The sequence below is a fragment of the Mustela lutreola genome, chromosome 7 (genome assembly GCF_030435805.1).
Source record: "Mustela lutreola isolate mMusLut2 chromosome 7, mMusLut2.pri, whole genome shotgun sequence".
In the NCBI taxonomy this organism is placed as follows: domain Eukaryota; kingdom Metazoa; phylum Chordata; class Mammalia; order Carnivora; family Mustelidae; genus Mustela; species Mustela lutreola.
The window spans coordinates 12391532-12417476 of record NC_081296.1 but is presented as its reverse complement, the minus strand read 5'-3'; the positions used below and the strand labels follow the sequence as shown (position 1 = coordinate 12417476).

General features: G+C 44.4%; 1 protein-coding gene across 13 annotated transcripts in view; it reads left to right on the top strand.

Moving 5' to 3' along the window:
* The window catches only part of AKAP13 (A-kinase anchoring protein 13), a 324413-nt gene that overhangs the window by 181228 nt on the left and 117240 nt on the right, over positions 1–25945 (top strand). Inside the window, exon 1 of one of the 13 annotated variants that reach the window (XM_059180059.1) lies at positions 25041–25793. The exons of the other annotated variants lie outside the window; for them this stretch is intronic. Coding sequence (XP_059036042.1) covers positions 25713–25793 — 81 coding nt within the window. The 5' untranslated portion in view covers positions 25041–25712. Of the gene's footprint in view, positions 1–25040; positions 25794–25945 lie in introns of those variants that run through there. 13 annotated transcript variants of the gene reach the window in all.

Below are 25945 nucleotides of genomic sequence, written 5' to 3'. Positions count from 1 at the left end.
GGCCATTAGGAAGGAACTTGCTTCCCTGGGGTGTCTATTCATTGCAGTATCTCTGTAATAATTACTTTTCCAAATGCTCATCACATAAGCTTATTAGCCATTTGGAACAGTTAATTCAGCAGGCCCGTATATCTTGTCAGGATGCCTGTGGTCCTAGCCGCCAAACACTCCCGCACAAATAGGCCCAAGCACAACTATAAAATCCCATATGTTGAGGATTAGGTTACTGGGAAAGTCTACTCTTCATTTAACACACAGTCCCCAGTCAAGAAAGCAATGCAAACCCAAACCGTTCTTCCTTTTTTAATAACTGCGCAGCAAAACATCACATTAACTGAATTTCCCTTCTTAATTATTTTTACAACAGTATTAGTATTTGTTTCTTCAGGGTTGTGGAAAGGGCAGTGTTGAACTATTTCCGGTTAAAATCTCCTTGAATTCTCTCTGTATTTGTTACTTCTAATAGAACACGGTGTTTTCTTTCTCTTGTCTCAAGGGGGCAAGCTTGCATTTTCTTCTCTAGTCAAGGAGTCTGGCTAAAAACTTTCGCTTTGTGTGGCTGGTCACAGCCTTCTTGCTCAGTGGCCGTAGGGAAATATGGCAGCGCTCAGGCTTTTTGGTGACTAATTGGACAAGCCTTAACACTGATATTCAAAATGGCGTCCACACCATACCCTCTTATTTAAGTTTTCAGTTTCAAGAAAGGTCCTTTTAATGATGTCTCTGCTATCATATTTACGTATATAGTTTTGTGGCGTGTCACCTAGGGAAAGGCAAATTGGCCTCTTTACAAGACGCCAATAAGTCTTCTCTGCCTGTATTTGGCATTTAAAAGAGCCAGGCCTCCCTAATTATCCCTTATGGGTCTGGCGCTAGAGCTCACTTCAACCACAGGAAAACTTACTCCTCAGCTTTTTCATACAGATTTTTTTGGAGATATTCTTTCTCTGCGTCTCCTCTGAAATGGAGTATTTCCAGGAAATTCTGCAAATATTCTAGCCAAGTAGTTGCCAAAAAAAGAAGTGCCTCGAAGAACAGCTTCAGCTATAAAGTCAGAAGTTAAAAAAGTATAACCTTAGTGTAAAAGTATCTTCAGATAATATATGTAAAAGTGTAATTTAATGGTCTGACTCAAGGTTTTTAAGTGACCTTGAGCAGGTTGTCTAATTTCTCTGGCCTGTTTTCTCCTTTGTTATAATGGTTAGGGACTCTGAAATTTCAGCCCTTAATTTTGGATGAGTGGTCAAATATTGGGAGGTATATCTTGTGTGTTGGACTAGAAGGATAATTGTGAAGGACTTTTTTTTTAACTGAAGTAGAGTTGACCCACCATGTTTCATGTAAAAACACTGATTGGATGACTGTGTGTCAGATTATGCGAGGAACTTTTTAAAATCACACTGTTTAATGGCCAGATTCCTAACTAATCACTTTTTCCCTGAACAGTTCCCAAGATGTTTTGCTGAGTCTTAAATTGTATTAATAATCTACTCTATGGGGGGCCTGGGTGGCTCGGTGAGTTAAGCCTCTGCCTTCAGCTCAGGTCATAATCTCAGGGTCCTGGGATCAAGCCCCGCATCAGGCTCTCTGCTCAGCGGGGAGCCTGCTTCCTCCTCTCCCTCCCCCTCTGCCTGCCTCTCTGCCTACTTGTGATCTCTTTCTCTCTGTCAAATAAATAAATAAAATATTTTTAAAAATCTACTTTTTTCTCTCACACAGAACAGCTTGATCAGAGGTCATATGTACATTTTGAAAGGAGAGCATGTGCCTTTTTTTTTTTTTTTTTTAAATCTTCTGTTGGGACAAAAGAACCAAATCTGATTCTTATCACTCTGCTGGCCCATTTTGTACACTCCTCATTTCACTTCCGTTCATTCTTATCTCATTATTTTGACAGTCAAGGATAGTAGCCAAGCATGATGGAAAGTTTATGGAGCCAAATAAACCAAAGTTTAATCCCAGTTCTGCCACTGGATCTGTCGCCTTGATCCATTTGTTTAGAGGCTCAGTTCCCTCCTCTGTAAATTTGGGATAATGATGTCCTCCTGAAGAATTATTTGTACTAATCAGAGTTAGTGGAGTGGTTATCATATAATAGACATTTTATCAGCGTTTGGTAGAATTCTAAACCCATTTTAACTTAAGAATTATCAGAGCCACGCTTAAGACTAGCAATGAATGATTTTAGGCAGGTGATGGTTGAGATGGTCTTGGAAGAAATGACCGGTTCTGTCAGGCCACTGTGGTCAGTTACCATGCCACGTGTTATTTATGGGAAGGGGGTACGCTGATTTACCCAGTATTTGTTTCAGCATGTGCCCACTGAACTTGGCGCTGGGCCTCAGGTCTGCTACAGTGAAGACCAGTCAGCCTGCTTCAGAGACTGCTATCCAGCAAGAAGAGACCATTATCAAACCAGTAGGTAGGGTACAGGGTGGTGAGCTTTAAAGTAGAGCTGCACAAACCTCTCTCTCTCAGGTAAATGGCACTTTCTTCGTTCCAGGTTCCTGTGCACGCCCTGGAGGGAGGGAAGTCTCCAAAGAGTGTGCTGTTTTTATAGGGTTTACCTCACATGGTTCTCCACCTTTCAATTTAAAAGCTGATTATCTTTTGTGAGAGTGAAGATAGTGCCTGCTGTTAGAAACACAGGCGTGGCTATACCCACTATTTCTACCAGTAGACTTGGAAGGGCCACCACCGGGTGCTCTCTTAGAATAATAGTGTGTGGGGGTAGCTGGGTGGCTCAGTTTCAGCTCAGCTCAGGTCTTGACTTCAGGGTCATGAGTTCAAGCCCCACCCTGGGCTTCACGCTGGGTGTGGAGCCTACTTAAAGAAAAAAAAGTACCATATTGCTTCTGATCCTACATTCTGTGTTCAGCTTACTGACATCACGTGACTTCGCAGCTACTTGTTTTTGCCTCTTAAAAGGGGAAACTTTCATCATAGAAAAACTAAGAGAAAAATGTCATTTGATTTGTAAAGAACGGCTTATCAAGTCCTTCTCAGGGATACGCATGACTGGGGAAGTCACAGATTTCTCATAGTAGGTTTTGTAAGAAGATGCCTGGTGATGTCTTGCTCTCGTTGGCCACCAGCAGAATAACATGTGCCTGTTGTATTTGGGTTTGTTGGCTTTAAACAGAAAAGTTTCCAGGGTACTGATGTCAATATTTCTGATCTCTTCAAGCTGCTCCATTTTGGCATCTAGCTTGTGGCCTTGATTTTGTTCATTTAGAAAGCATTAAGTGAATGCTTTCCCCTTTCAAGGCATTGTATCAAGTAGCTAGAGGATTTTCTTAGAAGATAAATATTGTCCCTGTTTCTGACTTATTTAAATAAAGAAAGCGTGTGTGCACAGACATAATCCTAATATGTGAACACAGTGTCGGAGACATGCCATAGGAACCATTAACATGCTTTAGGGGTTTACAGAGAAAAGACTTTTTTTTTTTTCAAGTAGGCTCCATGCCCACTGTAGAGCCCTTTGTGAGGCTTGAACTCACAACTTTGAGATCAAGACCTGAGCTGAGCTAAGAGTCAGACGCTTAACCGACTGAGCCCCCCAGCGGTCTGAGAAATGGCTTCTTGAGAAATGCTTGTGTGAAATGTAGTAAGGTTTCCTTGGTAATAACCACATTGTAACACATGTGGCATAAATATTCACTGGAAAGAATAGGGGTAGATTGAGGGAGCCTTTGTTGATATGCTTTCCAGCCTTAAACAGCCAATTCTGTTTGCTTTCACTATGTATGTGCCCCCTCGAAGATGATAGAATTGCCTGAGCGTTGCCAGAAATGCCCTAATTTGTAAGGTAACTGTGACCTGGCAGTCATCCAAGTTAAGAAAAAAAAAATCCCATTAGGAAACTGAGAAAAGTAACATGCCCAGTATGAACGACAGAAGTATTTGGTAGTATGTGAACCATATGGGAATTAAAAAGAGTGGTACCTTTGTGTAGATATTTCCATTCAACCAGCGTCAATCCATGCTTCCCCCTCCTTGGCCTCTGTCATTTCATGCAGTGATAGAGGAGTTTTGCTTCCCTTCCGCGGACCGCTGCCCCAGAGCCGTGTCGCTGCTGTGGAACTAGAGGATTGATGTGACGTGGTCGTAAGTATTACCTCAGTGCCACCTGTGTAGTCTTCCAGACAAAGTCAGTCAGTGCGGAAAGTACCTGCCATGACATCTAATTGAACATATTTAACATACTCTGAATTTGTCTCACTCAGAAGTCACAGTGAGCCAGAATATTTAGTATGTTGCTCTTCATTATCTGTAGTTGGCTTTCTGTCCTGACGGAGTCATTAGGATTGTCCTGTATTTAAGAGTTTTCAAAGCCTACTCCTTCTGGTGTTAGTGTTTGGGGTTGAACTGAGGTGTAGTAACGAAACAGATTTTTCATGTGTGCTTCTTGGAATTTCTCTTGAAGGTAGTTGCAGAAGATGATTTCTGAAAGTATTTGAACAAATAGTGGGACTAATTCTAATAAATGTAGAGCCTCCCAAAGTGGACACTGGAAAATATTTGGATGTATAAATTTGATTTTTGACCTTTGGTTTATTTGAGGTACATACCCATACATATGTGTGGGTGATTATTTGCAGCATAGAACACGAGATACCCGTAGCATCTGGGAGAATTTTGCTCAACCCCTTCCTTGAGGCAGGAAAAAAAAATGGAGATAATTAGTAGAAAACTGTGAATTATTCTATTGCTTGGAATTCTTTTTGAAGAAGGCTAAATAACTGGGAAAATGTACTTGGTTTGGAGATGTCCCGCCACCCCCTTGGTTAATTTATAAAAATACAGAGCTTAGGGGATCATAAGATATGCAATGGAGCCAGTTAAAGGTCTTTTCTATTTATATTCCAGATTCTCTAACTACAGGAATCTAGAATCTTCCAGAAATCATCGTTCTCATCATGGACTCTTAGCATAAGGAGGAACTGTCATCTCTATCATGCAGTCTGTAACCTTTAATTTGCAAGGACGGAATTTGAGCCGAGAGCGCTCAAGGGGTCTGCCCTTGTTTGCCCAGCTGGCTATTGCTAGAGCCAGGCCTAAGATCCTGAACCCTGGGGTCAGTCTTGTGGTCCAACCTCTCCCTCTTGCCCACCTGCCTCAGAGATCAGCTCCTGAGTGTCCCAGCAGGAGCTGAGGCACCCCGCGAACCTCTCCCAGCGTTTCTGCTGATTCCCAGGACTGCGCTTACTCGCTGTGGACACCCCTTATGTAGCAGCAGCCCGACAGCTCACTGACCGCGTGCTGTCTCATTGAGTCCTGTTCTCCCTGCCCTCACCCTGAGAGAAATCATGGAAGGGCACAGCTGAATCTGTGCCTCGAATCCCGTGTTGTGGCTGACACGCTGTGTGCATCTGCTGCCCAGGGCAGCTGGGGGTGGTGGCGGGGACAGGGATTCTGGGGCACACCCTTCAGCATGCTGCCGTCCCTCGTAGATGCTAGCGTGCTTGTGGATGGGCCGCGTGCAGGTCACGAGGTAGGGCAATCCGAATGGATTTGAGCATCCTACCTCCTTGTCGCCTCCTTTCTAAAGCAGGACATCTTTATAAATTCTGTATGCTTGTTCTGGGTTAGCTTCCCTGTCCTGTAATGAAAACTGTTGCCCACCGAGACAGGGGGACTTTAGTCCAAACAAGCCCACATGAGTCACTCAAAAGTCTGGTTAATTGGATGATGTTTCCTGGTAATCCCACAGGAGAGGAATGACCAGAAAAAGGAGGAACGTGGTGCTTGTCTCGTCCTTCACTGGGGCCACTTCCCAGTAGCCCTGGAAAAAGCTGAATTGTAGGGCCCCCTATCCAATGCCCTTCCTCTCTCCATTTCTGTGGAAATAGTAACTTACGGAACATGTGCTTATCGTCGGTTTCATTTCTGACATCAATTTATTTCTTTGCCGTCCTTCCTGATTATTTTGCCACCAACCAAAAATTCTATCATATTCATTTTCCCCATTGAATCATCTACAAGCTAAGCTCTTTTTATGCAGGAGGGCCTGGGGACAGAGAGTAGGTTGGCGTCGGGTCTCTCCCTGCCATGCTGGGCTAGTGGGTCAGCTTTAGGTCTTACAAGATTGGACCAAGGCCCGGACCAGTCTGGAGGCCGATGAAGGACAGGAAACCCTGAAGCCCACGTGGTGTGTAGCCTCCACTTTGTGGGAAGCAGGACATTCATTCTAAGAGGCTCAGGAGTTTTTCCTCTCATTCCACCCCTATGAGGCCAGGGACTGTGGGAAGCCACAGACGGGCTTGTCAGCAGGGAAGCATGGAGAGAACGAACACACAAACACACACACACATCCATGCATGAGGTCCTTACTTTAAACATTTATAACAAAGATTCCAACAATAAATTATGCTGTTAAAATACAATCCTTTCCTGCAGGAGTTACTGTTTTGCATTTCCAAAACTAAATTGAGCCTTCAATTTGCAAACTTGCACTGTTTTGTGCACTGAACCCTGTTCAGAGAAACTCGGGATACCGTGGTAGGCAAAATGAGTAAGAGATAACTCATCCCACAAGAGGCTCTTTTGGGAGAGATGAAGCAATGAAGCAGGAGTTGACACCTGGGTCATGGGAACTTGGAAAAGGAATTATCCATTGTTTAGGCCTCTGCACCAGTGTCCCTCCTACTGTTCACTTTTGGTGGCATTACGTGGAATACTGCTGAAATGTTTCACTCAAGGGATTTTCCCCTGTTGACAGCATTGCTGGCCTTAAAATAGGGAGTCAGTCTTTTCGTTCCAGTTCCAGAAAGTGATGCATGTGTCATGATTGTTTGCCACGAAACAGTTCCTGTCCCTGTCTGCACCATACACAACACAATAGGCTATGTTCCTTCCTAGGAGTCATTAGGTTTCCCTAATGGGATGATCTAAAGGAGAAAAATAGAGCTCTGGCCCTCCTCCCTCATTAGTGCTGAAACCTGGTGCTGTGTCTGCTTCACATCAAAGTCCTGGCTTGTTTTTCTGCTGGTCTGAGACTGTTCTTTCCTCCTCAAGTCAGGAAAAGGACTTAAATCCTGGTGTTCTTGACATAAAGCCTTAATGCACTTGTTGTTGTGGCTGAATCCATTAAAAGGAATACTTGTGAGATGTGAGAAGAGATATTTCAAGACTGGCATAAAATAGAATGTGGAGGGGCGCCTGGGTGGCTCAGTGGGTTAAGCCTCTGCCTCTAGCTCAGGTCATGGTCTCAGGGTCCTGGGATCGAGCCCCGCATTGGGCTCTCTGCTCAGCAGGGGGCCTGCTTCCCCCGCCCCCGCCTGCGTTTCTGCCTACCTGTAATCTCTGTCAAATAAATAAAATCTTAAAAAAAAAAAAAAAAAAAAGAATGTGGACAGTGCTCTTAGGTTTGTCTTGTAAGGCAAAGGGTGTGTCCTTAGGCTTTGGGAAAGAGCTTAGGCAACCCCACCCCCATGGTCCCGCAGGCTTCTGTGAAGCCAGTAGAAGTTCTTAAGAGATGCTGGACAATGGTGAACGCGGGAGATTGACATCTGCACCGTAGTGTCATCATTAAAATGTATCTCTCCCTATTCACTTTGGTTTTAGTCTCATACTCGAAGCTGCTGTGGTTTTGGCTGTCCCTGGAAGAGGAAGGGGTTAGTACCTCCTGATCCCAAGTTTGTTTATCCTTCCTTTCTGTTCCTGATGACGACCTCTACTGCCATGTGTCTTGTTTCTTGGCATGGCTCTCTGGGAAGGAGGATGGGTTAAACAAACGAATACAAAATAATGCATACCCTTTTAAGAATATGATCTCTAGGGGCACCTGGGTGGCTCTGTTGGTTGAGCTTCTGACTCTTGATTTCAGCTCAGGTCGTGATCTCCGGGTCATGGGAATTGAGCCCCTGCCCGACTCTGTGCTGGGCATGGAACCTGACCTGCCTAAGGTCCTCTCTCTCCTTCTCCCTTTGCCCCTCCCCCTACCCACACTCTGTCTTTAAAAACAAATAAATAAAATAAACTGAATATGCTCTCTGAATCAGTCTTGTTTTTGAAAAGGTTTAGACACTCTAGGTTCTCTAGTACAAGCCATTTTGTTGGTAGATAAACGTGAAGGTACTTTTGAATTGACTGACGTGAAAGGTGCCTTGATCCTTCCTTTTCAAGACCAGTCAGTGGGAAGCCCGGAGCAGGAAGGAGGGAGGTAGCAAGAAGGGAAGGGAAGGAGAGCTTTCACTTAGGGGAGTTGGGGAGGGGAAGCAGCAGGGTCACTGAACGGAAAAGTCTCCTGAGAGCGTCTACAACTGACCAGGCTCTAAAGGCTTGACACTAGGCAACAACCGTGGGAAGACCCAGGCTGCCTGGTTCTTACAGCAGTTGTTGATGTAACTTATTGTCATTTATCACCCAGCAGAGAGTGGGGAAGGTGGGGATATAAAATGAGATTTTAATAAAAGAAGAAAGGACCAGCAAACTCTACTTTGTCTGGAAGGGATTTTATCATATAACCAATGAATTAAGTCTAATGAAGGGAGTGTGGTACAAACCCTTAAATAAGTTAAAAGTGGGACGTGAATCTTTAAAGACCAGGCCCTTACATTTAACCATATCCAGTTCCTCACAGGAGATGCCAACACTCTTCTCCCTCAGCGGAGCCACTGCTGGGCCACCTATAAGGTAGTAGGACTTGATCAGCATTCATTTCCACAAAACAAATACTCCTTTAGGAAGTTCTTTCTAATAAACAACTAGTAATTAAAACATTTGAGGACTGCATGTCATTGATTTTACTTTTTTAACAAGGTGACCTTTTCAAGGTGACCTTTCCTTTTGCCGCCCATCAAAAAAGCACGTATATTCTGATGACCAAAGGGAATAGCTGAACCGAGAGACAGCTCAGCTTTAGCAGAGAGAGAAAATTGTATGAAGTCTTCTACCACATTTTTAACTTCCATTCCCTAGAGCTGTGTCACCTGCCCCAGGTGTGGAGACCTTCTCGTAATTAGATTAGAACGTTTTCTCTCCATGGAACCTGTGACAAGTGACTCTTATGGGAATGGCACATGGACATAAAGCCTTCAGTGCTGGAGCTTTGATTTGGAAATCTTGGCTGCAGTATATTTCTGAAATGCCAGTGCTTTGGGGCAGCAGACAGGGGACACAGTTTGTCTTCCACTTGGTGTCTCAGAATTATGTTGACATTGTTGACTGTTATGTGACCAAAATGTCCATCAGTGGACGCGAATCCTGCTAGTCATACAGGAACTTGCACTGAAGAGTTACTCGCGTCATTTTAGTCAGTTTACCTCTTGGTCATTCACCCAGTCTCTCAAAAATGGAACAATACCTCTTTGGCCATATGGTCACCTCGCAAGTGCCTCCCTGCTAAGTCCTTTCACACGTAGACCATTTTTTCCTAAAGAATTTTATGCACCTGTCAGAAAACCATTTTTGCTTTCCATTCCTGCTGTAGTTACTCTTAATTTATCAGCTTCATTCAAAAATATTGTGAAATTGAACTTCACTTCATCTGTAACTAAAGGCATTGGCTTCCATGCAGTCTCCTAAGCTAGAACTTTCATCCCAGATTATCACCCCATCCCCCACCACCACCAGCCCCCCCTTTTTTTTTCTTTGTCAAATTTAACCTGTCGCTTCAAACTCTGATTGAGAGGGGTCATGTCCTTATCCTTTCTCCGCTGGATTCTCTAGTTCTTTCTACCTTATAAACTCAGCAGTTCTTCAACTTTTTGGTCTCAAGATCCTGTTACACTTTTAACCATGATCAGAAACTCCAGAGAACTTTTGTTTGTATGGGCTGTGCCTGCATATATTTACTACAGTAGAAATTAAAACTGAGACATTTAAAAAGTATCAATTCATTTATAATAGCAGTAACAGATCACTACTTGTTACTATGAAGGGCCATGTTCTTAAGGAAAATAAGTTCCAAAACAAAATTAGAAGAGTGGCACTTTAATTGGTTTTAATATAACTTCACCCAGCAGAGAACACTTGGATTCTCATAGCTTTTATGCATTTAACTTGTTACAGTATGGTGTTTGGTTGAAGAAAACAAAGAAAATCTAGTATCAAACAGATACATGCTTGTAAAAGGGAGGAATATAGTAATCATCTTCTCAGATAATTCCATATTTTTATTTGCTACCAGGTCAGAATTGACAGATGATAGGCTCTTAAGAGTTATTTGCAGGGCACCTGGGTGGCTTAGTGGGTTAAGCCTTTGCATTCAGCTCAGGTCATGATCTCAGGGTCCTGGGATCGAGTCCTGCATCAGCCTCTCTGCTCAGCCTCTCTTTCTCTCTGCCTGCCTCTCTGCCTACTTGTGATCTCTCTCTCTCCATCAAATAAATCTTTTTTTTTTTAAGAGTTATTTGCAGTAGAATCTGAAGTCATATGGTTGAATTTTTTATCCTCTGATTCTTTAAAAATCCACTGGTCTACCTTGTACTTTAGTGGATCTTTTAGCTGGGCATGATTTTCTAACCAAATGGATCAGTCATTGGGGAAGTACAGATTCATTGAGTAATGTACAACTCTTCCAAATGTTGAATGTCTTTTTCATGTTCAGTATCAGAAAATCGCCTTTGTTAAAATTACCACCAGTCTCATCAGAAATGGCTTTAATGGGGCGCCTGGGTGGCTCAGTGGGTTAAGACCTCTGTCTTTGGCTCTGTCCCGCATCGGGCTCTCTGCTCAGCAGGGAGCCTGCTTCCTCCTCTCTCTCTGCCTGCCTCTCTGCCTACTTGTGATCTTTAAATAAAATCTTTAAAAAAGAAAGAAAGAAAGAAAGAGATGGCTTTAAGTATCGGTAAATTTGGGGCGCCTGGGTGGCTCAGTGGTTAAGCCGCTGCCTTCGGCTCAGGTCATGATCTCGGGGTCCTGGGATCGAGTCCCGCATTGGGCTCTCTGCTCGGCAGGGAGCCTGCTTCCCTCTCTCTCTCTCTCTGCCTGCCTCTCCATCTACTTGTGATTTCTCTCTGTCAAATAAATAAATAAAATAAAATAAAAAAAAAGTATCGGTAAATTTGGCAGTTTCACAGTGGCAAATATAAGTTTTCCAAAATTCTCATTTTTTACTTGAAAGTCTGAATTTTATCAGCAGTAAAGATTGCCAGTTGTTTCTCTGGAAAGACAGGTTCACTTTGTTCATTTCCAAGAAAATAACCTAAGTTCTGAATAAGCATCATTCGTTTGTCTGTCTTTCTAGTAAAAATGTTGTTCCATGAACAAAGGGGCTAGCTGAGCCCACAACTTAAGACTTGCATGAGTGAATATCCTCAAGATAACCATCATACCTGGTATGCAGAGCATTTTCTGAATACTTCCCGTTCGTCACATGGAAGATTAAAGAGATATGTACCTAAAGATTGAAATGTAATGAAATTAATGTTTACAGTTTCATCAAGGACGTTCTATATGAAAATATATATTTTTTTTTCCAAAACTGTGAGTGTATGTCAGTGAATACTATAATGACCACTGGTTCACCTTGGTGCTAACACTGTCTTGGTTCTTTTTTTTTTTTTTTTTTTTTTTAAAGATTTTATTTATTTATTTAACAGAGATTACAAGTAGGCAGAGAAAGAGAGAGAGAGAGGGCGCCTGGGTGGCTCAGTGGGTTAAGCCGCTGCCTTCGGCTCAGGTCATGATCTCAGGGTCCTGGGATCGAGGCCCGCATCGGGCTCTCTGCTCAGCAGGGAGCCTGCTTCCTCCCCTCTCTCTCCCTGCTTGTAATCTCTCTCTGTCAAATAAATAAATAAAATAAAATAAAATAAAAAAAATCCTTAAAAAAAAAAAAAAAAAAAAAAAGAGAGAGAGAGAAAAGGAAGCACGCTCCCTGCCAAGGAGAGAGCCCGATGTGGGGCTTGATCCCAGGACCCTGGGATCATGACCCAAGCCGAAGGCAGAGGCTCTAACCCACTGAGCCACCCAGGTGCCCTGAAGCTTTTAAGTGATGTTAGCAAGGTTAAAAAAGTGATTTAATGAGGGGGACAGGAGTTGCACCTAAAAATCAGGTGGAGAAGAGGAGGCTCTTCTTCATTGATAACCCACTAATACGAGTATTTAGTATTGAACCAAGAACTCTGTCTATGTAGAGTTTGGGTAATTGTCTCTGTAGTGAACTAAAACAGAACAAAACTTCTCCCGGTTCATTGGTTTGAGAATTGGAGAAGAACCATTAGAATTCAGACCTTGGAAAACTGGGCTTGTATGAAAGAGAGGTGGTAAAAATCAGCCTTATTAACTAAAGCTGTGCTCTTTGGAAAACCAGTAATGCCTGTTGTTACAGTGTCCTCGTGGGGTAAACAGAAGAGACATATTGTGATAGACTTACAGGTGGCAGAGCGGAGGCCTCCTTGTGTGTCCTGCTCAGTCCTGGGAGCGCAGGGGAATAGCCTGATTCATCAGCTGTGTTGTCCTTGACATAGCGAGCGTCTTGTGAGTCCTGTGCAGTCTCCCAAGCCCTGAACACGTACACACAGGCACATCATTGAAGACAGTACCAAATGCTTCCTTGAAACTTAGTCTTTAATAGTTCACCATTTTGTGTAGAATGTGTTTTAGTTTTTTTGTTTTTTTTTTTTTTTTTTACAGTTTTACTGGGAACAGTTCCCTTTTTTTCAGGGTTTGTGTTAAAAACATTTATGTTCCAAAAAGAGACATCTGCGTTTTTAGAAAGGTATGAGGTTCTATCAGTCTGTTGTTAATTATGAACAAATAAAAATCATTATGTATTTAGTCCGATAGATCTCCAGAATGGCCTTACAGAACCTACCTCAACTGTGGTTTGTATTTCAAAAAGCCGTTCAGGGTAGGCTGAGAAGTTCTGCTTGCTGATGAATTTCCGTTACATCGCATTTAGTGACAAAGTCCGACTACTCGTGTCCTTCATTTGCAGTGAGCAGAGTCAATGCCTTTTCTCTAGTGTCTCTCTTTGTGCCAGAAATGCAGGGGTTATTCAGATGTATGAATAAAAGGAGCTTCTGCATCCACGTTGCCTGTACCAGTTTGACCTCCTGAGAAATGGGTTACCTTGCCTGAAAGATCTTCAGAGGGAGAGGTAGATACTTAACGTATTCACGTAGGAACCATCTGTTGATTGCTAAGGCCTGGAATCTGTAGGAAATCTGAGAAATAGGAGAGCTCTTGCTCGAAGGGACTTGGTCAGCAGCTGCCCAGATCAGTGTGATAATTGACGGGTGCTGTCAGTGAGGTAGGAGTGTAAACGCAGTTCTGAGAGTCAGCTTTCTGACAGAGGTGCTTAGTGGAAGCATCGTGAATGGGATCACATAGGAAGCGGTGAAAGACTTGGCCGGTTTTGCAGAGATGGGGAAGACCATGAGGGCAGGGCCGGGGAGGCAGAGTCAGCCAGGTGTAAAGTGTAGTCTGGACGCTGGGTGGTGAAAGCTGACTTGGGTGGCTGCAGTAGAAGAGTCTTAGAAGAGGTGAGATGTCATCATGCTGGGCTTTTCTCCCAGAGTCACCTTTGGCTCTCCCTAGAGCCAAATACTCCTTCTCCCCGCCGGTCCATGGCATTTCAGCCTTCTGGGTGGGGATAGTTCAGGGACACTGTAGATTCGGTCCAAATTAGGCACTTGGGGATTGGCCAGGAAAAATCTATAAATATCTGTCTTTTCTTACTCCTTTCCTTTTGCCTCAGATGAAGAGTTTTTCTCTCCGCTCCCCGCCCCCTGGCCCGTGCCTCCCCCAAGGCTAATAATTCTATCTTCTGAGTTCCCAGTCCTTTCTTGACCTTTTTAAAGAATTGCTTCTCCATAAAGCAGCGCAGCATTGAGAAGTTCAGAAGTTTCTTTGGTCTTAGCGTCTGGGGAGGCTACCTGCCTTCTCCACTTACACAGAAAAGACTTTTCCTCCCTCTCTGCTTCTTTTTCCCAGGATACAAATGTCTTGAAAAGGGAACCTAGTAATCTGATTCCAGGCAAAGGTGTTTGGGTCTTTAATTTCCAGCTTGAGTCAGAATATATCAGTTACTCGGCTCTGCCTTCCATACACGCTTGTAGGCTGCCTTCAATACTTCTCTCTCTCATTCTTTCTTTCTTTTCTTTCTTTCTTGATAAATTAGGCAAAAATGTATTGATGATAATAAAATTAAAATATTACAGCAACTAATACTTAGTACTCATGCTTCAGGCACTTACAACATAATTTACATGTATTAATTCATTTATTCCTCATAGCTACATTTTCTTTGATGCTTTGTCTTGATGGGTTTTGCCTGCATTTTATAGGTGAGAAACCAACGAACAGAAAGGTCATATAGTGTGCCTGAGACAGTCTCGCTGCAGGGTTGATCTTTTGGACTGTCGTGCTGGAGTGTCACTAGCTAGTAAGCCACTCCTTCACTTCTGCCACATCCTGTAGGGGACATCTCAGCCTGTGTGGCTTTCAGTATAGGGCCACCCCACCACCCCAAAACATATTTTTGTGCTGCCATCTCTTCTGACACAAATTCTCACAATTTCATCTGAGGTAAACCGTTATGTTATACTTGTACAGGACATCAAAATATCTGTTCTAGTTGAATAAAATTATTAAATACAATCTCCAAGTGGTAGTGTGTAAATGAACAAAACCAGATTTATTCTTTTGGGAATGAGCGAATGCCGAAATTGACCCGGCAGTTGCATTAAAAAGTAGGGGATTTTTTTTTTTTCTTGAAGGATTTTTCTCTTTTCCCTTTGTTTTGACTTTTGGACAGTTGATTAAAAAGAGCAAGTTATACCTTTGTATTTCTTTGGAAGGCATGACTATATGGTGGTGTGTGTTTGCCTGGAGGGATGAGGGAAGTATTCCATGGGAAGCTGAATCATTTCTTGGCTTGTCTGACCGAGTGACTATATTAGGGCTATTCTTTTTGCCATGAAGTGAAAAATAAGAAGAGTAAGTTGAGTAATTTCCTAAAGTAATACATTTGCATTTTATGTGGGATGCAAAATTTTCCTAGGGGCATGGTTATTTTGAATATTAAGTTTTCACGTCTACCAGGGCTTTAAACTCTTTTAGACTGCACAGCTTTTCTGTGTGTTAACACTGACAAAAAAATTTCTTCTCTTGTTGTTCAGTAACTAAATCTAGTCGGCCATTGGAAAAGTCTGAGGAGTATGACTGGTAATAAATGAGGACATGCTCAGTCATCCATCCTTTGGGTGTTTGGTGCCATTTTTAGGACTCTGCAAGAGAAACCGAAGAAGAAGTGCCTGTTGCCTTTAAGGAGCTCACCATCTACTTAGAGTCAAAGTAAGCATCAAGGAACAGTTCAGGCCAGAACGCTGGAAAGTGAGTGCATCAGAGTTCAGGATTATCGAAGTTCAAGGCATAGAGTTTTAAGGTGGGTTAGAGTAGGCAGAGAGTTTCCCTAATGAGGAAGGTAGGATTTAAAGGGTGGCTTTTGGCTAAGGCGCAGTGATGAGGTGTAAGGGATTCTGTAAGCCACACCTGTTCCTAAGAGCCAGGGGCGTTGAGGTAGGAAGAACCAAGTCCTAATTGTGGAAACTTAAGAGACCAAATGGATACCTATCTTGGGGGGTATAGTAGCTAATGAGACTGGAGGGGACCGTATAGCGGTACGACATCCAGACCAGGGAGATTAGGCTTGATGAGGCCAAAGACCTTTGTAGTGTCTTCCTGAATTACAGCACAAGCCGTCTGGCTTCTCTGCTCCAAAGTCCTTGCTGGCTCCCACTTGCCTCTGAGTAGAGTCTACTTGTTGGCATGACATCATATGCTTTTATAATCTAGGTGGTTAATGTTTTCCCAGGCTAACGTTCCAGCACTCCCCTAAAGGATTTGACGCGTATAACTGTAGGCAGTTTGGCCGTTCCTCCATCATACCTGCTACTCATCAACACCTGTACCCTCACTCACACTGTTTAAAGACAACACCTGTCTCCGTAGAATTGTTCTGCCTAATCAGCTCAGCCAGAGATCCTCATTCCTTTGCTGGAATTCTGCATTTCATTTGTACAATCCATGCCAGTCTCATGTTTATTTTTTTATTTTTTTTTTTAAGATTTTATTTATTTATTTGACAGAGAGAGATCACAAGTAGGCAGAGAGGCAGGCAGAGAGAGAGAGGAGGAAGCAGACTCCCTGCCGAGCAGAGAGCCCGATGCGGAACTTGATCCCAGGACCCTGAGATCATGACCTGAGCCGAAGGCAGCGGCTTAACCCACTGAGCCACCCAGGCGCCCCAGTCTCATGTTTATATTTCATGTTACTGTCCCTTCCTTGAGGTTCCAGGAATGGCTCCTTTATCTTTATAGCTTGTAACATCCTACAGAGCACCGCAACTACAGCAGGCATTTAAATATTTGTTGAAGGGGTAAATGAATTTTGTTAATATTCACTAGTTCATCACTAACTGGCCGTGACATGCTCGTGATGACAGAATCCCTTTGGAAATTCTGATCGGTAAATGTCAGTGTTGTTTCCCTTGATCTCATTGCCTTTGTTTTACAGAATGAAGTTTGTTCTTATTTCCATAGATGTTCATATGGAAAGGGAGTTTCTTGTTGGCTTTTCCCTTCTTTTTCCATTTCCTTGCCAAAACACTGCCCACCCTCCTTCCCTCCTGTAGCTGCTGTGAAGCCCTTGTTCATTCCTAACCAGGATAGCAGTGCGTGCGCTCAAGTGTTCTGTTCTGATGTCTAGGACAGAATCTCTTGGAAAGAGTTGAAAGTACACAAAAAAATGGGCATACATGTTGCATAGAACTCACTTTGTGTTCTTGGTCCTTTTTCTCTGTTAATGCTTCATTTACTTCTCAAAGTTTTTTACAATCTAAAATATTTTTATTACCAGGTTAGCAGTCCTATAGCAATCATATGGAAGGATTCACTAAGATGCTTTCTCTAGTAGGAAAGAGATAGGAAAAATTGAGTATACGGACTGAGCCTAAATGTTTTGTTGTGAAATGGTAGGCTGTTTAAATCCAGCTCTCATCACTCTGCTACCTCAGAGCTGCCCTACCAGTCCGTAAAAACATTAGCAAAATCCAAGTGTCTTACTGGCTGGACCGTTTTACAGCACTTGACATTGCTTACCCTTCTTTCTACGGGATGCTTCCTTCTTTCAGTGTCCGTGGTGTCCCATCTGTGTGTTGATTCCCAAATCTGAATGCCCAGTCCCAGCCATTTCTTGGGCTCCAGATGGACGCGCTCGCCCGTTTACCCGGGCTCTGCGTGGGTGTCTCTGAGACCTTCAGATGCTTTGCGTCTAAAACCGGCAGATTGTCTAATTGCTCCCTGCCACCGCCTTGTGCTCCGTTGCGCTGTTTATCCGGTCACCCAGGGCAGAGTCCCAGTCAAGTAACACTTCTTTCTCCCTCTCTTCTCCCATCCCCAGTGCCTGTTAAAGGTAAATACCTCCGGATTCCCACTTTCTTCTCCTGGTCTCCACATTCATCACCCAGATTCGCACCTCCTCTGCCTCTCATCTTCTCCCTCCTGTCTATGGAGTTTGCTCCAAAAAATGATCTTTTTGAAATGCAGAACCGATCGTGCCTTTCCCTACCCAACAGCCCGCAGTGGCTTGTTCTTGTTGCAGTGATTCAGAGTTTTCAATATAAGTCTTGTGTTCATCGGGAACTGGCCTTTTTCTGCAGCTCAGGCCTTGTCCTTTGTCGCTTGCTGTTTCTCGCCTCTGGGCCTTCACACCCCATCCTCTGCCAGAGCCTGTACCCAGAATGCCTCCCTAGACTCTCCCTCCTGGGGCTCCCTCCTGGGGCTCCCCCCAGCGCCACACACACAGCTCTGACCTGGTGAGTTCCTGCTGCTCTGTCGGGCCTCAGGTTAGTTAGCATCGCTACAGCAGGCCTCTCTGGACCCGGGAGTGGGCTACACCTCCAGGCAGATGTTCTCTCAGAGGTGGAGTGCCCTGTGCTCCTCTGTTGGAACACTTCTCACGCATTATCATAACTCCTTCTTGCCTCACTGGCTGCTGTATCTTTAGTGCTAGGCATGGGTATTCAGTAAATATCTGTCTGTTTCACTTCATTTTCCGAAAATCTCGTTGAAGGTTTAGGTCAGCGACACGTGGAGTTGTAGTATACAGTCACAACAACATTATGAATTTTCCACGTGAAATTTCTTAGTTTAAGTTGTTCCTGATACTAAATATGCCATTTTTATCATTCTGAGCATTCCATGTTTTTAAAATACTAACGTGTCTTAAAGCCATTCTTTGGATAAATTTGAAAATTCTACTTAAGAATACAGAATATTTGGTATACTTACATAGCTGCAGTTTATTATATGTCACTGATGCCTCAGTAAAGGTGCTTAAAAATTGGGGTGCCTGGGTGGCTCAGTGGGTTAAAGCCTCTGCCTTTGGCTCAGGTCATGATCCCAGAGTCCTGGGATCGAGCCCCGCGTCGGGCTCTCTGCTCCGCAGGGAGCCTGCTTCCTCCCCCCTCTCTCTCTGCCTGCCTCTCTGACTACTTGTGATCTCTCTCTGTCAAATAAATAAAATCTTTAAAAAAAGAAGAAGAATTTTTTTTAAATCATTGAAGTGATGGGGGTGCCTGGCTGATGCAGTTGGCTAAGCATCTGATTCTTGATTTTGGTTTAGCTCATAAACTCAGGGTTGTGAGATCGAGCCCCCCGCATTGCATTCCATGTTCAGTGTGGAGTTTGCTTAGAGTTTCTCTCTCCCTCTCCCTCTGTGCGTCCCCCTTCTCTCTGTTTCTCTCTCACAAATAAGTACATCTTTTTTAAAAAATCACTTAAGTGATAACTTGAATATTTTTCAAGGTCTGGCTTACCATCTGAAAGTTTAATCTGAACCTTGTGCTTGTAAATGTGTATACAGACTGCTTGGGTGGGGACAATAACAGAAGTGTATTTGGATGGCTCTTTAACAGTATCGTTAATGTGTTGAAGAATAAGAGCGTGTGGAGGGTGCATATTCTTTTAACTCTTAAGGCTTTGAGGGGGAAAGAGGTGCTATTACTTACAGTTATTTCGCTCAACTAAAAGTTGGTAATTGTAGGATTATGAATTTGGCAAAATTTCTGCCTGTGAGAAGTAGTTCTTACTCCATAAGGAAGAAAAATTAGAGTAGCTTTTGTTTTATTGTGTCAGTGCTGCACTGTCTTACGTGATGTAGTCATAATGATCATGCTAAAAATAAATGTTGCTAGAAGACTCAGAAATAACAGCAAGTATGATTTATAGTTGATCAGATGTGACTGTCTTTGGGAGCTGGTTTCACATACAGTGCACGAGCGCACGGGGTGATGATCTAACAGTGCACTGCGTGGGCGCAGTCTCAGTTCTTCTTTGGATAGGGTCACTGGACAGGCTCAGCAGGAGAATGCTATGGATCTCCTATGTGTTAACTTCAGCAAGAAATGTTACAGATTGTTGCATATAGTGAAGGAGATGAAGAAGTGGGACTGGCGGTTCAGTTGGCTTCGTAGCTGGTGGAACAGCATCAGGAATGCTGGTTGCTGCTCTGCCATCCTTCCGGGGCGGCTTTGGGGTAAACTCTGGGCCTCCACTGTTAGCCTTGTTCCAGCTTTACCAATGACACACGGCTTGGAGGGGCAGCTGTTACTGGAGCCACAGAATCTAGGTTCAGGATGCCGTGTTCAGGCTAAAGTGATAATGAGAGGGTAGAAGGGGAAGATGTAAAGTGGGTGTTTATATAAAATCACAAGGTAGGGAACGTCTGTTACAGTATGGAGGAGACCTGTTTTGAGTCCAACAGGAAAGGTAGAGGAAGTGAGCTTGGTTCGTCAGAGCCGCATATCCTTGTAGATGGTGGTCTTCGTGTTAAGACGGCCAGCTTGATCTTAACCACCCCAGGGTGTGCGGTCACAGGGCCCACCCGGAGCCATCAGGCAGCTAGCGGTTGTGGTGTGTGATGTAGTCGTGATGATCATTACGATCAAGTGTGATCCAGCAGAGAAGCTCTGAGGAGGGCATGAGTCGTGATGGGAATCTTCAGATATTGAAAATGCTGCCTCACCATAATGCTTGTCCCAAGGAGAACAAGTAGGATTAGTAGATCAGTGCATTCTGAGGAAGACCTAGATGGCGGTTGTCAGTATTCAGACTAAAGTCTCTGAGTTGGATGCGTTAGTTCTGATTTTTTTGTTGTTGTTCTGATTTTTGTAATGGATTACTAGAGTGAGAAGCTGTCGAAGGGAAATGTTAAGTACGAAGAAGTCAAGTCTGTTTAATGTAATGATACACTTTCTACCTGTACTTTCTAAAATTAGGAACGATTTGTCGTTTTTATTGATAAAAAATTTTTCAGTCCTTTGGCATTTCTGTAGAATCTTAATATGAGAATATTGATACGAGTAACAAATTCCGAGTTTTCTTAACTCAAAATTTTTTTTTAAAGATTTTATTTATTATTTATTTGACAGAGATCACAAGTAGGCAGAGAGGCAGCAGAAGGAGAGGGGAAGCAGGCTCCCTGCTGAGCGGAGAGCCCAATGCAAGGCTGGATCCCAAGACCCTGAGATCATGACCTGAGCCGAAGGCAGAGGCTTTAACCCACTGAGCCATGCAAGCGCCCCTCTTTCCTCAAATTTTAACTTATGTTTTTTCAACGATAGTTCTATTTCTTTAACTATGGGGGATTGCTCAGGGCAAAATAAGATGCATTAGTGAAAGGAAAGAGGATTTACAGAGTTGAGGGTTAAGGGAGGCTCACGTTGTTAGCTGTACGACCTGACACCACTGGCTGCAGCTCAGAGGGCCCCCCTTGCTCGGCCACCAAGTGGGCGCGAACCTTCGAGCTCCTGAGGAGGAGTCGAGGAGACGGCAGGTGGACGCCTGGCAAACAGCAGGTACGCAGGACACATTGTTAGTAATCACTGTTGCCGCAGAAGAAGCTGTCCTGTCACTACTCCACCTGCAGTTATCTTTCTGCCGCCTCGCTCTCTCCCCACTCCTTTTATTTCACCAGGCTGGTGGCAGTTGTAGTAAAAGTTAACAGTTGTGGACTTGTTCCTGCTGAGACCTGTCTCCCCAGAGGAGCAAAAGTTTGTGAAGAGACATTTTTAAAGCTTTGTGACTATTTTTCTTATATTCTTCCATCTTAGTTTTTTTTTTTTTTTTTTTTTGCCACTGTTAATTGGGGGCAGAGAATCTGCTGCCACCGGCTGCATGGTCTTCGAGTCTCTTCCTGCGAAGGCACTAAGGGCTTCAAGCGGGGGCGCTGCTCTGCTGCCACCCTCGCCAGGCCAACTGGAACTGCTGGGGGGCTGCCCGCCAGCCTCCCTCTTCTCCGAGGCCTCTTCACCTTCATGGACTCCCCAGATCTGTTGGAGAAGGGCCTGGGGGACGAGGGCGGGAGGCCTCCCTCCCCTGGACCAGTGGTGCTCCAACACCTCAGTTGGAATTAAAAAGGAAATCCCAGAGGGAAATAGTGCTTTTGCAGCATTGTCAGTAATTTCCTTCTCGCTCGTCCCAGTCAGCTGTCATACGTGAAGGACTCTGTTATTCCAGGCAGGCAAGAATTGCCCAAGTGGAGAAGTGTTTTATCTGTGTTCTAATAAATTTTGCCACCAACAAACGGGTAATTCTGGGTGACTCACTGTTTTGAAGTAACAAAATCACAGATAAATGAAAATTGACTGTGGTAGACCTTTCCTTCCTTCTGATGACACGTGAAAAGTGGAGGAGGAGAGCATAGTGATGCAAGAACCACTGTATGTTCTCCGCAGCCGATTTTGAGAGAATTTCTCAATTCCTTTTTCTTTCTCCTCTGCATCTGCCCACATCCTCTGAGCTATACGGCAGCTGATGATTTCCTAGTCTCAGGCTGACCATATCCAATCAAGAGGGGGCTTCCTATTGTACTCATCCCCTGTCATCTTTCAGTTCTGGAAACCTGGGTCCGGAGAGGCCAAGTCGCCACCCCACATTGCTCAGGGAGGCAGCAGCACACCGAGGAACAGAAAGAACCCTTGATTTTCACCCTGGTACCTTGTGTTCCTGCAGGGACCGAACTGGCTATTGGGAGGGATCGGTTAGCTGTGCCCAGTCTCATGCAGATGCTGTGTGTTCACTTTGGGGTTATAGGAAAAATCCTTAGTAGAAGTAGACTCCTCCCCCTCTTCCTTCCCTGCACCTCCCCTCCGTGCTTACTGGCTTTCGGTGTTCTGTTTGGGTCGGTAGCATCCCCACTAGGTGGTGTCCTAATTCAGAAATTTTGACTGTGGGGCCTTGAGACTGGGCTCTGCTCTACCTAAGTGAAAGCAGCTGAAGAGACCTGACCCATAAGAATTACTTAAATAATTTGGATAAGGTGTTAGATCTTGTAATTAAGTAAATGAAGGGAAAATTTAATCTGTGAACAGAAATGCTGTAATTGAATTAGAATGCATAAAATATTCTGGAATATTTTAGAACTTGTGTTGGTCCTGTGGTATGAACAGAGTAAAGGACTGGTTGCTTCTCTTGAAGAATTTGGGACTCCTCTTGTGGATCGAGAGTGGGATGGAGGACACAGAAGGGAGATACGATTAATCTTGTAAATAACTACTATGGTGGTAAGAGGCTGGAAATAAGTATATTTTACTATAAATTCCCAAAATTTAGGAGAAGGGAGGATTTTCTCAAAACAAAAATTCATAGCTCTCAGCTCTGGTTTGGATATAAAACGATTGGTTGCTGTGTTTCAAACTCCTAACAGAATAACTGTTCAGTGATTCCAGATGTTTTTGATAAAAACTTGGAATTGTCACAGCAGCGGCCAAAGCACAGGACTGCGGATTCTATCTTCTGTGGAAAGTGCTGAGCAGATCCAGAGGGGAAAGCAGAACAGTCGGGGCACCCCCTTCCCTCTCCACCACAAGTATCTGTTCCCTATCCAGAGTGTTCATCCTAGAAGAAGAAACAAAATATAGAAGGACAGTTCTAAATCTTTGTAGTAGGTTTCTGTGTGCAGAAGGAGGAGGAAACCTAGACTTCCAGCCTCTGGCACAAAGTCAGCAGATCGCCAGAAATAAAAAGGTTAGTTAGGTCTCAAAACATTTCAGGCAATTGCATTATTTTGAAGCCGGTTTCTTTTTAATTCCATAACGTCTTGAGGACAGAGACCTTGTTATTTGTTTGCCTTCCCTGCAAGGCAGAGAATATCTGTTAAAGCAATAGAGATTGTGTGCGTTTAAGTCAGTAAGCACTTAGACGGGATCGGGAGTCGGAAGCCTCTCTGGTGACTGAGCATCTCTGGTCCCCTGAGAGGTGCCTGGGAACCTTGCAAGCAGGAAACATTTGCTTCTAATTAAAACAGAAGGGAGTGGCAGGAGGAATAAACCATGTGGAGGACAGAGGGGAGCTGGCCTTGTATTCATATGGAGAGGGGGGGGTTCTGAATTACAGCTTGATGAAAGTTCATACAGAAGAGGTGATAAAACTAGCCATTTTCCCATATCCTAAAGCCTGATGGGTCTTCCCATTTGTGCTGTGGACCACAGAGTCTCAAAGTATTTGTAAGGTCCTGGTCAGGTTCCCACCCTTTTAGTAAGTCTGAGCAACAACTTTATTTACAACTTTTTAATCTCTGTCTAATCATCCTGTTTCTACTGTTTTCCATGCTCACTTTAGTGAAAAGCAACATCTGTTTCACTGTTAGTGTTGGTAAGATCACAGAGCCAGGGCTCACGGCGTGGGAGTGGGGGGCTTGTGGGGAGGGGGAGGCCGTCCACCTGCCTTGGATGACACAGGGGTAGGGATCAGGGCTCCACGTTGGGCACAGCTAGGGCCGCGGTGTAGTGGTAGGTGAGGAAAGATCTTGCTTTCTCATAGGGTTTGCCGCCTTTCCCTCCTTTGGCTGGTTAGCAACATGAACGCCTGGCCTGAGGAAAGGGTGACTCATCAGACCTTCTCCACCCCTTTCATAAAACCCTGAAAAACCTTGCTCCCACCTCTGTTTGCAGTACTCTGTTTTGAACTATTTGAAATCTCTTTTCTTCCTCTCCCCTGTGGTATCTGAAGCCCCTCACTCACACTCTTTAGGTCTGGCTGAGGACTCCCCTAGCCTCTTGAGGAAAATATTGGCAGCCTAACGCTCCTAAAGGATAAGATCTTCTTCTTTGCTTTCTCCACTCTTTCCCCCCCCCCTTTTTGCTTCCCTCAGTTCCTTCTTTTCCCCTCCCAGATCACTTACCAACCAAGCTGAGAGGGTGTCTGAAGTAAGGATGAATTCTGAAGTAGGCTGCCCGGAGGCTGTGGCACAGGGTAGGACTGCGCGGGAGGGCGTCTCCGCAACAATGAAGTGACAGAGCCAGGCAAAGGCTCAACCAGTGCCGTGAAAGCCCTGAAAGGGGAAGTGGTCCCAGCCTAGGTGACCCTCCTCTCTCAGAAGTATTGACACATGCACCCATTCATTCTACTCCTTTTTTCTTGAATTGTCTTTAAAGCCCCTTCTGTCACTCATTTTCTGCCCCGCCGACCCTCTGCCCCCCACCCCACCCCCCCAAAAAAGCAAAAAGAATGAACCATTCTTGAAAGATTTTTAAACCATATCAGGCACTTTTGTAGCCACTTCTGGATTCTAGAGACATAGCCCTGAAATACTTGGCTAACATTTTTCTCATATTAAATCATGGGTTTGCATTTGGCAGGGAGCTGCGTGTGCGCCTCGGGTCGTTTCCATTTTCTATACTTTGCGGAATAGATAAGTATGTTGTACTTGCTCGTGGTGTTTAGGATGACATCCTCCCCCTTTTATTATCGCGCTGCTCCGACATCAGAGCGTTCGAGTTGCATCTTGCAATGCCTGACAGAGCCTTTTTCATAGGGGACAGTGTGAGGAGGAGGAGGAGGAGGAAGTGGGTTGGAAAAGGAAGCCTTGTTTTTCTCTTCGTCTGTGGATGAATCATGTTCCCACTGCAATTAGGTTTTCAAACCTCCAAGGCTGCTGGTGCGGAGCTGAAAGGGCAAGTAGTGACGTTCCTGAGGGTGAGGGAGGAGGGGGGCTGGGGTAGGGAAGGGCCAGCGCCCGAGGAGGGAGGAGGGAGGAGGGAGGAGGGCAGGAGGAGTGGTCTTTCTCTTTGCCTTTCCTCTGCTGTCAGTAGAGATTTGCAGCTGAAATCAGAACCAAGCCCCACTGTCTGGTGAGCAAGAGGCCGACTCCAAGGACTTTGAACAGAATCTCCAAGCTTCTACTGGTTTTTGGTTTGGGTGTTTTTTCTGTAAAGGAAAAAACTTACCTTCCTTCTCTCTTCTCTCTCTCTCTCTTTTTCTTTTTGTAAGCAGGAACAGAATTTAATGAGGGAATGAGAGTGTTTTCATGCCATCCCTTTGAAATAGAGTTGTTTTACCTTTTTCTCTCTTTTGCTTTTCCTGACAAAGTGCAGACTGGATTTTTATTGCCTGCTTTGGGTTTTTCCCCCACGTGCGTCGGCCATTATGCGTAGCCGGTTCATTCTTAATTTTTCTACTGGAGTTGTCGCCAGTGATGGAAACGCTGCACACTTCTCTTTCACTTGGGATCTGCATAAAGTAGAACATCAGGAGGCACTTACTGTTTATATTATGAATTACAAATTTATCACCCCGGTGCTCTGAAGTCGCCAGAAAGTCTTCCATCCGTTCAAGGAATTGGATTCCACTCGGTTTCTTCTTAATCAATTTTGGACCCTTTGAGGGTTTTATAGAGAGAGGAGTTTGGAAGGCACAGATCTGCAGCTCAGCGTGCGACATTTGGAACTCTGGACTTGGGGGAGTGCAGTTGGAACAAAAATGTATGAGCGGCACAAGAGGCGCTACAGCCTGTGTGACATCTCCAAGGTGGACAGGACAGTGGATGTGGTGTTGCTGAAGGTAAGGGGCCACACCTCCCAGAGCCCGCAGCTCCCAAGCGCCTTTATCTCTTCGCATCCGGTGACTGAGTGCCTGGCTGCCCTGCTGGCGAGGAAGGCTGAGAGGATGTGTGAAAAGTCAGGAACAGAGGGGCGAGGTTGATGATTCTAAGG